Source organism: Gastrolobium bilobum, unplaced genomic scaffold, assembly GCF_033153095.1.
Source record: "Gastrolobium bilobum isolate Gb01-03AN ecotype WA unplaced genomic scaffold, APGP_CSIRO_Gbil_v1 utg12283, whole genome shotgun sequence".
NCBI lineage: Eukaryota > Viridiplantae > Streptophyta > Magnoliopsida > Fabales > Fabaceae > Gastrolobium > Gastrolobium bilobum.
The window spans coordinates 112,017-126,817 of record NW_026899933.1 but is presented as its reverse complement, the minus strand read 5'-3'; the positions used below and the strand labels follow the sequence as shown (position 1 = coordinate 126,817).

The 14,801-nt window shown below is 40.0% G+C and overlaps 2 protein-coding genes across 2 annotated transcripts; one reads left to right on the top strand and one right to left on the bottom strand.

The window, feature by feature from the left end:
* Nucleotides 1-1,672: 1,672 nt before the first annotated feature.
* LOC133294252 (uncharacterized) lies at nucleotides 1,673-4,203 on the bottom strand. The gene is made up of 2 exons (XM_061492904.1): nucleotides 4,147-4,203; nucleotides 1,673-3,379 (listed from the first exon to the last, which is right to left on the bottom strand). Exons 1-2 carry the CDS (start codon nucleotides 4,201-4,203, stop codon nucleotides 1,673-1,675), a joined length of 1,764 nt encoding a protein of 587 aa, XP_061348888.1.
* A 1,757-nt stretch (nucleotides 4,204-5,960) lies between these two features.
* On the top strand, nucleotides 5,961-10,427 carry LOC133294249 (CDK5RAP3-like protein). The gene is made up of 10 exons (XM_061492901.1): nucleotides 5,961-6,153; nucleotides 6,249-6,383; nucleotides 6,629-6,723; nucleotides 7,300-7,394; nucleotides 7,517-7,652; nucleotides 7,736-7,885; nucleotides 8,044-8,592; nucleotides 8,804-9,012; nucleotides 9,714-9,846; nucleotides 10,069-10,427. The coding sequence occupies exons 1-10, from the start codon at nucleotides 6,093-6,095 to the stop codon at nucleotides 10,198-10,200; spliced, it is 1,695 nt and encodes a 564-aa protein (XP_061348885.1). The 5' UTR covers nucleotides 5,961-6,092; the 3' UTR covers nucleotides 10,201-10,427.
* The last annotated feature ends 4,374 nt before the right edge of the window (nucleotides 10,428-14,801 follow it).

Here is a 14,801-nt window from a genome sequence, read left to right as displayed (position 1 = left end):
CCCCCATTTCCTTTGCTTGGATCAGACCAGCTATCATGGCCTCATATTCTGCTTGATTATTTGTGGTGCTGAATTCAAACGATAAAGAATGTTCGACAGCCACGCCATCCGGATTTTCTATTATCATCCCAGCACCGGAGCCTTTGGCGTTTGATGAGCCATCTACGAATAGTTTCCACGTTTCTGATAACGGTGTTCACATGGCTTGGTTCTTGGGCGGGGAGAGCTGCGTCATTTCTGCAATGAAATCAGTGAGTGCTTGAGCTTTGATGGCAGTTCTAGGCTCATAGGTGATCTGATACTCGGACAACTCGATCGCCCACGACATCATTCTTCCTGCCAAGTCTGGCTTGTGCAGGACTTGGCGGATTGGTTGGTTGGTCCTGACGGTGATTGGATGGCATTGGAAGTACGGTCTTAAACGCCGTGCGGCAAAGATAAGCGTCAAAGCTACCTTTTCCACCTGTTGGTATCGAAGCTCTGCTCCTTGTAGGACCTTGCTGATGAAATGTACTAGCTTTTGTCCTTCCATTGATTCTTTGACAAGGGCTGCACTGATTGCCTCGGTACTTACGACGAGATACAAATAAAGCATTTCTCCATCGTCTGGTTTGGCGAGCACTGGTGGACAAGAGAGTGCCCTTTTGAATTCCTGGAAGGCATTCTCACATTCTTCCGACCACCGAAAGGCGGTTCCTTTTTTTAGTAAGCCAAAAAGAGGGAGCGATTTGTGAGCCGAATTGGCCAGAAAACGAGTGAGAGCTACTAACCTTCCTGTGAGTTGCTGAACTTCCTTGATTGTTTGCGGGCTTCGCATTTCAATCACTGCCTTGCACTTATCAGGATTGACTTCAATGCCTCTTTCAGTGAGCATAAAGCCTAGGAATTTGCCCGTGGGAACTCCGAAGGCGCATTTGCTTGGATTCAAGCGCATGTTGAATTTCCTGAGTCTTTCAAAAACACCTTGTAGATCAACCAAATGTTGTTCCGACGTTCTTGATTTGGCGATCATGTCATCGATGTATACTTCGATGCAATTGCCAATCAGGTCTCTGAATACTTCATTCATCATCCTTTGGTAAGTGGCCCCAACATTTTTTAGACCGACGGGCATCATTGTATAACAGTAATTGGCGTTCTGAGTGATGAACGCCGTTTTGTCTTGGTCTTCTTCAAGAAATGGGATCTGATTATAACCAGAGTATGCGTCCATGAATGATAGCATTTTGAATCCGGACGCGTTGTCAACCAACTGATCGATGCTAGGAAAAGGGTAAGCATCCTTTGGACAGACTTTGTTTAGGTCAGTGTAATCAACGCACATTCGCTATGCGCCGTTTGGCTTTTTTACCAATACTGGGTTGTATAACCAAGTTGTGTACTTGATTTCCCTGATGAACCCGGCGACGTGTAGCCTTTTGACCTCTTCATCAATCACCCTCTGGCGGTCGGGACCGAATTTCCTCTTTTTCTGGGCGACTGGCTTGGCTTTGGGATCCACCGACAAACGGTGGCAGCAAACGTTTGGATTGATACCTGGCATGTCAGACGGCTTCCATGCAAACAAATCTTTGTTTTCCTTGAGCAACTTGATTAACTTGTATTTCATCTCTGGTTCGATGGTGGCCCTGATGGTTGTTGTTTGATGATCCGCATCTCCTAAGACAACATGTTACAATGCTCCATCCGGCGTGGGTCTGTCATGTTCCACGCGCGGATCGTCTCTAGCGTCAAATTCTACCAAAAAACATTGGTCACGCTCTTTTGACTTCTCGCCGAGATTTCTTTCTGATGGCGACGTCGTCCCCTGCTTGAGGGCCCTTTCATCACTGAAGCTAGCTTTGGCCATTGGCCGTAAGGATATGTTGTAGCAGCTTCGGGCTATCGTCTGGTCTCCTCGCACTGTGGCGACTTTGTTGTCTCGGGCAACGAACTTCATTGCCAAGTGGGGGTGTGAAATGCTTGCCTCGAAGGCAGCAAACATCCTTATACCAAGAATGGTGTTGTAAGCTGATGGGGTGTCGAGCACCAAAAACTGGATGTCTGCGGATCGTGAGGTGGGCGGCGTTCCAAGGGAGAGCCGCAAGGTAATCACTCCCAGTGGATTTGTGGTGGTAGCGTTGAAACCTGAGAGTTCACCTGTAACAGGAGTTAGACTATCAACAGTGAACCCTAACGCTTTAAAGCATGGTAAAAACAAAATATTGGCTGAGCCGCCGTGGTCAATAAAAACGCGATTAACGCCGAAGTTGGCGATTATAGCTTGAATGACAAGCGGGTCGTCATGTCCTGGGAGGACGTCGCCTAAATCGCTGGCGTCCCAGACAATTTGAGGCTTTGTTGGACTAGGACTGTGCTTTTCTTTGCTTATCACTTTGCCAGCGACCGCCAGACACTGCTGCAAGTGTTTCTTTCTGGCGTTCGCAGTCTCTCCTCCTCCACTCAGCCCGCCTGAAATCATGTTGATCACTCCGTGCTTCACCGCGGCTGAATCTTCGTCTACTTCTTCGCGCCTTCCTCTACGGTCTGGACTTGCTTGCGCTCTGCGATTCCTGGGGGAATCTTCTCTCCTGTCACGATTGTAGGAGGGTCTGGATCTAGGTTGACGCGTTCTCCTTCTTTCAGGCGACTTGCTGCGCTCTCTATATCGCCTCCCTGTTCCCGAAGGGCGTGAGCCGTCTCCTCCTCGCCTTTGCATTCCGCTTTTGATGAGTTCATCGATTTCGTCTTTGAGGTGCCTGCACTGGTCAGTGTTATGACCGTTGCTGCGATGGAACTTGCAGTACATGATGTTTTCTTTAGGCGGGTTCTGAGACTGTTGGGTGTTCTTGGATTCTTCTTTATACTCCGTTTGTAGGACGGCATGTGTCTTACGACCTGATATATCACGCCCGGAAGGGCGGTTTGAATATTTGGCTGGTTTATTACCTTTTTTACTCTCTTCCATTTGGTTCTTTTGTTTACCGAGTGCCTTTTCTTGACCGTGGGTGTCCTCGGCTCGACTTCCTTTGTACTCTTCGATTCGCATGTACTCCTGGGCCAACCTCTTGACTTCTTCCAGGTCAGTGATCTCGTGGCGGGCGAGCTCGTACGCGAACGCTCCTTGCCGTAAACCCGAAAGAAGTATATGTACCTGTACTTTTGGGTCCAGGCCTTGCACTTGTAGGGCCTCCTTATCAAAGCGATCTAAAAAGGACCTGAGGGATTCACCTTGTTGTTGGCGTACTTTTTCTAGCGAGTGGACGGATTTCGGCACAGGGCGACTGGTTGCAAAGTGAGACTGAAACTTGCTTGCCAACTCATCCCACGAAGCGATACTACCAATCGGTAGAGTAGTGTACCATGTTAAGGCTCGTCCCCAAGTAGCGTGGGGAAGGTCCTGCACATGAGGAGATCGGTTTCACCATGGAGAGTCATGGCCGCCTCAAACTTCTGGATCCATTCAAAAGGATTGGCATCTCCGACATATGTGGTGATATTGGAGGGTCCTTTGAAACCAAGGGGTATGGGAGTTAACCGGAGGATATCAGTCAGGGGTTTGTTGCGCCCTGACGTATGAGCTGGTGTGACTCGTAGGTGGTTGTTTCGGGGGGGCCGGTCCATTTGCGGTTGATGAGCTTCAACGGAGTAGGAGAGGGCTGGGGCGTGATTGAAAGGTTGTTGGGCGGCATATGGTTGCTGACCCTGGTTTTGATAGGACACTTGGTGTAGTGGAACGGCCAGATTTTGGGGTTGGGCAGCGTAACCTTGGAAAGGAAAACCAGCTGGGTAAAGCTGAGGGAATGGGGCGTATGGTCCCATAGGGAACAGGGTGACCATCGGTGTTCGATAATCGTTGTGCATGGCTACTGGTAGACTTTGGGCTGGTAGCGGACGATGGGCTCGTGGGACGGGAATGACTGGTGGGGCAAAAGTGTGAAGAGGCATACCAAAGCGAACTTCTGGTGGCGGGGGTTGGTCTTGTATCAAGTTTTCTCCTTGCATTTCACACATAGGCGCGTGATGGTTTAACTATGCTATCCTGGGTTCGACTGCTTGCATTTGTGGACCGACGGATTGTAGTACTGGCTGGAGCATCTCGCCGGGGGGTCTCTCGGCTGGGGCTGAATGCATCGATGACGGGGAGTTTGAATGTATTGTTTGTACGTGACCGTCAGGTGTAACAGCCCTGGTTTGTTCTGCTCTTCTGGTTGTGACGACCATGTTTGTTACCAAAACGTAAAACTCGTCTTGTGGATCTTTGGTAGGAGAATGGGAATAGGAGTTTATAGTTTCCCACAGACGGCGCCAATGTACCGTTAGGTTCTATGAGCCCACTATGTACCCTATAGGGTAATGTTACTATATGGATTATACCACTAGGCGAGGTAATGACCAGACTAGTAGGTATAGTTCCAAGATGCAAGCAAGTTAATAGTAATGGCAGATTAATAGCAAGAGAATGACTAGGAAGTAAATGAGCATAACAACAGTACATAAAAGATACCTCTCAGGTGTGCCCCGGAGGGCTATTTATAAGGGAAATGGAGCGAGTTGGTGAGGGAGAGGTCAACTCTCCTTGGGATTTACTCCCATGGTGCAGTGTTAGGCGTGCTGGCGCTGTCATTGTGGCAGTGCTGCGCCCTCTGCACTCTGGCGGTGTCAGCACTGGGCAAAGGGGGAGTTTCCCTTTGTGGTTTCTGTCGTAGTCGCCTTCAACGGCAGGCGTTCCAAGATGGGACATTTTGGTGTATGCCTTGGGCCTACTGCTACGTTAGGGGTTGAGGGGGTCCATGTCAGCCCTAAGGGCTGACATGGGGCAAGGCTGTGGCTGGGCTTGAGTGATTGGGCCAGCTGAGGGTTGGGCCTGTGTAGTTGGGCCACCCCAGTATTTGGGCCATCCAGAACAGTTATGATTCTCCATCTTTAATACTTTATTTTATTTTCACCTTTGTATGGTTATGATTTCTCATATTTAATGCTTTCACATAAATATATAGGGAATCATGACCATACAAAGGTGAAAATAAATATAACCGTTGGATCCACATAATCGATCTAACGGTAAAATTGATTGGTAATAATACTAATTGATTGTTACAATATCCTATCCTTTTTTTAAAATATAAATATTTGTTTCTTAAACCCAAAATGGTGTGATTTTAGGGTGGAGAGAAATGATTTTATCTCTTATTATGGGAAAAGTATTTTTCCAGTCATCTAGAGATAAAGTTATCTTCAGTGAGCTCAAAACGACGTCGTTTTGGGTTATAAGATTAAAAAATTATAATGATAAAGACTAATATAACTCTGCAATATATTATAATTATAAAAATACTTTGATTTCTGTCCTAGAATGACGTCATTTCGAGCTCACCGGAGATAACTTATCTTCCGTTTGATCAAAGAAATCTTATACCCCTTATTATAGAAGAAATACTTTTGGCTAAAATAAATTACAGCTATATAGCGCCAAATTTAAAAATAAAAATAACACACAATTATAATTGAAAATCGAAAAGTAAAAATGAATATCCAATTTTCTTCGTCTAACATCTAATAATGAATAAATGCCAGAAAAAACACAGTCGCTGACCAGAAATTATTATCCCACCAACAAGGGTGTTAAGTACCCAGAATGTGTTACCAAAAAAAAAAAAAAGTACCCAGAATGAGCTGCGACATTTGCTGTTACCTGATTTTATCATAAATCCGAAAATTTATTAAATATATAATAAGAAGTAGGATATTTCTACTACCAATTTTTTCTACTACCACTTTAATCACCATTGGATTCAAAAGTTATTTTTTTTTTCTCTCTTCATTCAATTTTTCCTTTAATTCAATGGTGATTAAAGTGATAATAGAGTAGTAGTAAAAAAATTGATAGTTAGAATATCCTAGCTCGTATAATAAATGTTATTATTATCTTCGGAAGAGAGGAAAAAAGAAGAAGAAGAAAAAAAAAAAAAAAACAGATACATCCCCACGTCGAACTCAGTTGAAGCAGTGACTTGTGTGTAGCGGAATAGTCCAAAATCGAAACCCGGAATTCGTAAGTTGGAATAAGGAACGTTTCTCGTTGTCTTGTTGAGTTGTGATTCTCATTCGCTATGCACACTCCCGATGACCTTCGCAACCTTCCCATCGACATCACTTTTTCTCGTCTCGGAGGTCACAAAATTATTCTCAATTTCACCAATTTCGTTTTTTTTCTTTTCTTCCTATTTTGTTGTTGATTTCTGATTTTGAATTTTTCACCGTTGAAGAATGGTTGATCGATCGCAAGAGAGTACCTGCGGATTGGCGGAAGCGCGTGGCGGCGATCAGAGCTCGAATTTCCAAGGAATTCTCATTTCTTCCCAAAGATTCTGATCCCTTTTTTCAAACCCTAGATCCCGAAGGTTAGCCTTTTTTTTGTTTTCCCTTTTTTTTTTTGAGCCAAAGGAAAAATAAAATAAAATGTGATGGCTAATTATGTTGTTCATGTGTTATAGTTTGCTTTCTGTTGTCAAAAATGTATTATTACTCACTGAGGTATAAACAAATATAATGCTTTGGTAACAAACTTTGGTGTACATAAGATGGGGATTAAAAGCAGCATTGGCATAAATTGTTATCAGTAAATTAGTGGCATTGCTATTTTCAGGGATTGGTTATTTGGAGGCCAAACAGATATATGATATTCTCTTAAAGTCTAATCCAGAAAGCAGGAACATATTTGGTCGGCTATCAGGTGCTGCGGTAAGATGATAGCCTTCTTATTCCGTAAACCTTCATGTTTTTGAGATTATTGTTATCATTCATATTATGTATGTATATATGGGTCAAGATCATTTTACACCAGTGTATGTTACACTCTCAATCTTGACCATTGATCCCACTTATATCTTAGAGCTCTAATTTTTTAGTAATGTGAGCCATTGGATACAAGTGGATCAATGATCAAGATTGAGTGTAAGACTTCTAACTCTTACATTGGTGTAAGAATATCCTGCCCCTATATATATATATATATATATATATATATATATATATATATATATATAATTTGGGTGAGAATCATATCACTCCCCCTCTTTATATTATCTTAGATGGATTGGAGATAACCTATTAGCATTGTATTTTAATTTTAATTTATGGATAAAGGGTGACACTGAGGTTCGAACCTATAATTTTTATCTGTGCGTGTGCGTGTGTGTTATTTTTAGTTATTTTTTCTTAATCTGTTCTTGCTTTTATATGGGTTTATCTACTACAGATCCTAACTAATTTGGGATAAAGGTGATGGTTATGTTGATGTTGATATAATTTGGGCAGGGTGCATGGGAAGGGATAGTGCGATCTTTTGAGAAGGATCATGTTTTCCTTGGTGAGGCTGCACAGATTATGATTCAAAATGTGAACTATGAAATGTAAGCATTGTGATTTTTTGGTTTTCATTAAATTTTATGAAGAAGTTGTGTACGAGCAAGTGCAGTTCTATTTGTTTAAAAGGTTTGGTTTTTGTCACTGAGCGTTTGTTTCCGTTATGAAGCCCTTATCAGAGGAAACAGGTGCAGAAGATTCAACAGCAGCTGTTAGAACTGGATCGTAAGGAGGCTGATATAAAAAGAAGTGCTGCTCTCTCGGCAGTCAAATATGCCGAAGCTTGCCAGGAGCTTGGATTACAGGTTTACATTTGTGGGGTGTTTGAGCCATGGTGAAAACAATTTACTTTCTGTTACAAGGACATAATGATTATGATTTTTTGCAGGGAAAAAATGTCAGACTAGAACTTTTGGAGACAGCAAAATCACTTCCAAGCACTTTTAGCAGGATTTTGGATGTTGTAAATAGTGAAAACATGTCACGGGCGATTGAGTATTATTCCAATTTTGTCAGAGATGCTCACACTGAAAATGATGTAAGGAAGAACTGGAAATCTTATTCATTTTATAGCTGTAATTAATGCTTGATGCATTATTCCTGCAACTCTTTTGAATGATGTCACCACAAGAATGGTTTTAGGGTTGACAGGGTTCAATATACATAAATTAATTAGGATTAAAATCATGGCTGCAGAGATCTTCCAGAGCTGTGCTACAAAACTTGGGGAATATGCGCGAAAACCCCCCATCTTTAGATGTTGCTGTTGGTTCTGAGATTATTAATGATGTTAGTGTTCACTCAGGCAACAATGAATTATATCCTGCAACAAGCAATGTGGAAGTTGCTGCTCCTGACATTGACTGGGATATTTCAATGGAGAGTTCTCAAATTGATTGGGACATTGGAACTGTAGAAGAAACAGAGGATACAGGTAATGGCTTGGGTCCTTATGAAATCATTAATGCCTCTGATGTCATACAGACTTCTTCAACAACTGAGGATGTCGGATCTGATCCTCCAATATCAAACCAAGAACTTGGCTTGCATGGAGATATATCTTGGGATGTTAGTGTGGAGACTCCTCAAGTTGACGTGATTGATGATGTTAGTGCCCCAAATGTAGTGCTGGATAATCAGACTTCTCTTCCAGATGCCTTATCTCAACTAACACAAAACAAGGAAGAAAGGAGCCAACTTTTAGATACAGAGTACAGAAATAAAATTCTTGATGATCTATATGAGGTATGAAGAAAGTTCTTGGTTTTGCTTTTAAAATTTCAAATGTTACACGCACAGACAGAAAGAAACAAAAATCTAGCAAATTCTGTTTACATTTTATTTTATTTTTTGCTAGTAAACAGTATTCTCACTGTATGCACTTATTAGCTTGATGTCATTCTTCTAATTTCTAGACTAAATCTTAAGTTTTGTATTTATTTCATATTGCCATCAGCTGAAATCTTTTTTAAACCAACGGTTGATTGAGTTGAGGAATGAGGAAACTTTGTCCCTACAGCATCAAGTCCAGGCAGTTGCTCCATTTGTACTACAGCAGTATGGTGCTGATGCTATAGAAACAATGCAAAGTGATGTTTCTTTGGCAATTTCATTGCTGACAAATCATAAGACAAGGGATCTGATAATGATTCTCAACTCTAAAAGGTACTGCTTGAACCTAAGATTTCATGCTTATGAGAATCACGTTCACTGAGTTAAATACAGCTGTATCAGATTTTCTCTCACTTTTGCATGAAATTTCTGTGATGACTATACGGAGTCAAAATTCAACCTTGGAAAATGGCAACTGGTATACGAAAATGCAAGTTTACATATTGAATTACTTCTTAACAGGAAGATGGTAGCTTTAACGTTGAAGGAAAACTGATTTAAGTTTATGTTTCAAACAAAAACAAGACGAATGATTTCAGGTTGAGCCATACTTGGATTATATATAGTTTATTCTCAAGTGTGATGTGTTTGGCCTGCATAACAGAAGTAAGAGTTGAAGGCTTCAGCAATTGTTTTATCATGGACAAAGATGATGATTTCTTGTGAATTTCAACTTGTCTATTTAGTTTTCAATTTTATCTTGTATTACTGTGCAACTTGAAAGGATAAAGTTCTGGATGGCATGTTGATGCACACTTTTCTCTTTTCTACATCTTTCAAAATATTAGATGTTTGGGATGAAGGGCATGCAATTTTTCTTTTCTGTTAATATATATGCTTGTGCACATGCTTGTCGATAATTTGGAAGTTACTCACCCCAATCCACATTAAGTATATTCTCTTCTTTCTTGAGTGGCACTCCTATTGTATCCAATCATCATATTAATTGATTATGGCGTTGGGTCAAATTTCAGGTTTCTAGACAGACTAGTCAATTCATTGGAGGAAAAGAAGCATCATGAAGTCAGGTTGAAAGAGGGGTTGAAGGACTTGGCTACTAAACGCATGGAACTGCATAATTCTTTATCTTCATCATGGCCAAAGCAAGTGAGTTCTGCTTTTGTGTGCTTGTTCTTTTCTGGGGGAGAGTATTCATTGTGTTCAACTAATTTCATGCATTATAGTATCTGATAGTCTAGTATAAGATCGCAAACTCACCTTTTCCCCCCTTCGTTCCTATTGTTTTAGCCCTAGATTAGACCGAACTATTACTAGATACACGTTCTCTTAATAAGTTCATAATGCTATTTCGTGTTGAATGAATTGCAGGATGCGGCTCTGGCAAAAACAAAGGAGCTGAAAAAACTGTGTGAGGGTACACTTTCATCCATGTTTGATGGAAGACCAGTTAATATAATCGGGGAGATCAACACTCTTTTGACTAGTGGTCTTGGAGCATGAAGAAAAGTAGCTTCTGATGATAATGATGAAGTCTTTAGGTGGATAATGGCTATAGCCAAAATAACTGAAGAATTAGGTGTTTTATGGGGTAGGGCTTTCCCTTTTCTTTTGTTCTTATTTGTTACGTTACCTGTTCATTTTTTTGACAAAAAAGGACAGAACTTAGACAATGGCGTATCCATCCTGATAATTCTTATTGATATGTTATGAATGAAGTGACTTTTGGTACTCGGTCATTTTGAAATTGTGTCCCTATTGATGTTACAAGCAGTTTACATTTTGTTCTTGCACTAACCTTGGTGGTGTTTTGATTACATTTTGTTCATATTTTTAATTGATATTTTTTTATAACTATAAAAGTACAACACTATTTTACCTTATCGTTAATTTTCGAAAAATTTACAGACGAAATGATTAAAATAATAAAATCTGTTTTTATAATTTCCTTTACAACATCTTGACAAAAAATAAAAATAAAAAAAATAAAAATGTGTGAACAAGATTGCATTTTTATATTTATAAACAAAAATATATTAATTAAAAATAAAAATAAAAAACAAATCAAACATCCCGTAGTTTTTCCATTAGCAAATGGGAATGAAGTTACTATATTGGAGCCTAATATTATCAGAGAAGTGGTAAAACTGGTCAACTCATTCCAATCCATTTCCAAAGCAATAAAAGTGGGACGAAACCAACTGTCTCTTTTTATATGACTGGTTGGCAGGTTAACTTATCGAAATAAAAAAAAAAAAAACTAAAAGAAGCAGAACCCACAGGCAACATGAACATCCAAGATAGTATATTTGACATGGATTTCCATCGTTCTTCATGCAAGTATAGTGTTCAACAGGTGGTGTGCAATACTTTCCCCCTGATGTTCTACCCTAAACCAAGAGAAACTTGCACTAATTCCAATTAAACAATTATAATCAAATTCTAGATTTAAAAAAAAAAAAGAAAAAAGAAAAAAGAAAATACACCAATCAAGCAAAATAATAAATTCACTCCATCCCTTTCATGGGATCCTAGCTGAAATAATAAGGTGCCCAATTTCCCTCAAACTTCCCAGCACATGTTCTCGCTTCCTATACAATCTTATAAAATTTCAATCAGACACAACTACATGCAAAGGTAAAATGCTCATCAAGGAAGCTCAGAGAGAAGAAAGCCTCATGAAATCAGTTCCAAAATATAAAGTATAACATGAAATAAGTAAGAGATTCAAGGTTCAAGGCTATGATCGTGACGAAAATCACAATCTCCACCCTTTATGTTCGATTTTGTGTTTGGGTTTGGAAGCAAATACAAAACTTGATTTCCTTCGACCATCTGGTAGGGGCCGTAATAACCAGAGAAACAAGAGCTCTGTGAACAGACCCATTAGAGTTAGGAGAGGGCCATTTTAGGCCCAAGATTATGTGGGCTGAAGGGGGAATCAGTTGTGAGAAAGTTATGGTTTGTTTGATTTCAATTCTCAAAAACAGTTTTTAAGTTTTTAAAACAAAAAAGTAAAAAAAAATTGTTTGAAAATGATTATTTTGCAAAATGTTTCTCAAAACAATAATTTTTTTTTTCAGTTTTAAAAACCAAAAAATCAAAACAACCTCCCGATGTTCTCCAATGGTGTTTTTGGTTTTTTTTTTTTGTTTAGGCGGAGACAATTTCTTAAATATCAGGATTCATTAATGGAAATTTCGTAAATATCAGGACTCAAAACAATTACTTTATGATGGTATTTTTGTAATTCTAAAACTTCATTAATCACATTTTTGTAAATAATTACAACCAAGTTTTTTTACTCTCAAAATCAGTTTTTAAAATTCATATTCAAAACAGTTTTTGAAAACAAAAAAAATTAAAACACTTTCAAACACACCCTCAGTCTCTGGATTCAGTTATTGTCTTTTGCAAGTCAATTAGTAGGCTTAGTATATAGGGAGATGTCATGTATCACCAGAACATTCATCTTGGAAGAAAATAATATAATTTGTTTTCGTCTTTCACTATATTCTTTCTTGAACCAACTAATTACAGGTTCGCACCCTATATCGCCATTCGTGACCTAGCCTTGCCCGCATAGGACATGTGTGGCGGTGGGGAGCTAGTATCACATAGATGTGCATGGATGGCGTCCAGGATTTATTATATTAGACTTAAGTGCTACACAATAATATCATGTTTTAATGTCGAATACAGTTGCAATGGGTTAGGCACGTTATCTCACGTGCGCAAATTTTTTTCTGGTGTTAGGGTTTCTGTTTCACAATTTTTTTGTGGGTTTGTGATGGAAGAAGCTACAGATACTAGTGATGAGGCTTTGTTAATGGCAAGGAAGAGTACTAAGAGAACTAAGAGTGGGGAAGAAATCCCGACGGAGGTACGTATAAGGGAAGCGGTGAAGGATTTCCAAACTGGATCATCGTTGAAAGCTAAACAACGTTCTTTTGTTGATGTCACGGGAGCGGAGAACGGGGTAGCATGGACTCTATTCCATGGTTGATCGAGGAAGAGGACTTAGATCTGGAGCCTTTGGACCCAAGCTTGGGTGAAATCTCAGAGTGGGGTTTTCAGACAATCTTCAGGGAAGATGGATCAGTGGAAATTAGGAGTAACAGTGAAGCAAGGGCGAGGATGCGACAACGTTGGAGAAATGCCTTTATAGTCAAGTTGCTGGGAAAGAAGATCGGAGTGGGCTTCATGAAGAAGAAGCTAGAATCCCTTTGGGCCAAAGCTGGTAGCATTATGGTGGCAGACTTAGGGAATGAGTTTCTCTCAGTGAGGTTTAGCTCATTAGAAGATCTCAATCTGGCGATCGCTGGTGGTCCATGGATCATTCTGGGGCACTACCTTGCCACTAGAAAATGGGAACCGTGTTTTGATCCGGACAAAGCAAACATACTATGTACCAACACACATACTATATGCATGAACATGTTATCCTACATTACTTACATACACTTTCTACCATCACCCTCAACGGGCATGGTGGAACACACAGGGGGATCAAGCCCCAATACCAAGAGGTTACCTGTATAATCCTCTCCACGTAGCTCCAATGCAATATATATTCCGAGCTCGTTTCACAACAGAAATGCCTACATAGAGGACATTCCCAATTAATTACCATTCATACAAACACATGCAAGTTATTAACTCTACAAGCATGGTTTCATAATACTCACCACAATCCCACTTGGTCCGGGACCAAGGGCAACCCACCGAGCTCACGGTTCGGGGTTCAACTCCACGTACGGCAACCTACAACGACCATATACGGATTGTCAGAATACGGTAAACCATCAAATTCATAGAACGACAATTTCTCCTCCCCCCACCTAGTGAGGTTCGGCCATCTATGTGTTATTTTACAAAATATTTTTCTTTATTTTCTTTCTAATTTTCTTAAGCACTCATAGGTTACCAGAGTACCATTTTAGGTGTCACTTTTCCTTTTATACCATCCTAACATCATTTTGCTCAATTATTTCCCTCTATGGACAATACACAATCCAATAAAATCCAATATTTTTCCATTGATTTTCAAGACATACAATCATCACACAACCCATCTAATTTCCATTTAATGACACAACACATCAACCAATTAATTTTTCACATCAATTCCTCACTTTCTTCCATTAAGGCCGAAATGCACCATAGGCATCCCCCAAGGGATTTTTAATCCAATTCAATTACTCTACACCTCATCCAATCCTATTATTACATCATACAACCATCCAACAACTCATTTACACAATCCTAACACAATTCCAAAACACAAAGTCATGGCATCATCCAAAAATTTCCTAAGTTAAACTCATTTTCACCAATAAATTTTATTGCATTTATAGCTCCAACACATCATTCTAAGACATAATCATCTAATACACAATCTCAATTTGAGCTCTCTAACTCCATGAATCAAGCATACAAGCCCTAGTTTTCATAAAATCAAATTCATCAAATCAATCCATGAAAGGTGTTGTAACTTACCCACAATCAAGGCACAAGGCTCCTCCAATTGATCCTTAAGCAAAGCTTGAGCAACAACTACAAAAACCCCAATTTTCTCCCCAAATTTCATGGCTGTATTTGCCTATTTTCTCACAATAGAGAGGGTTTCAAGGAAAACTAATCGGTGGAACGAGTTCGGGTGGTGGTTTCCATCAAATTTGCTTACAAACTTTGGTTGATTTGGTGGTGTATAGAGGAAGTTAGAAGCAAATTAAAATTTGAAGAACTCCCCCCATTTCCGTGGAGAAGCACGGCCCTAGGAGAGAGAAGAAGAAAGAAAATGATGATGAATAGTCCCTTGGACATGAGGCTTAAGTGGCTTAAGTGAGGTGGGCCCCACCGCCACCTCACGCGATTTCAAACTAATTCGAATTTCTCTCCGATTTCACTAAACGTCCATAAATTCATAACCTATTTTGAAACTCTAATTTTTAACATTAACCATTGTCCTTTAATTATCCTTGATTAGGTGAATCCGGAGTTTTCCGGTCGTTCGGAGAAAATGCAGTTTTAAGCTGTTGCGCGCGCCGTAGGCACGCTTCCCCAAACTTACTAATTTCCATCAATTTTTATCCGAAATCATA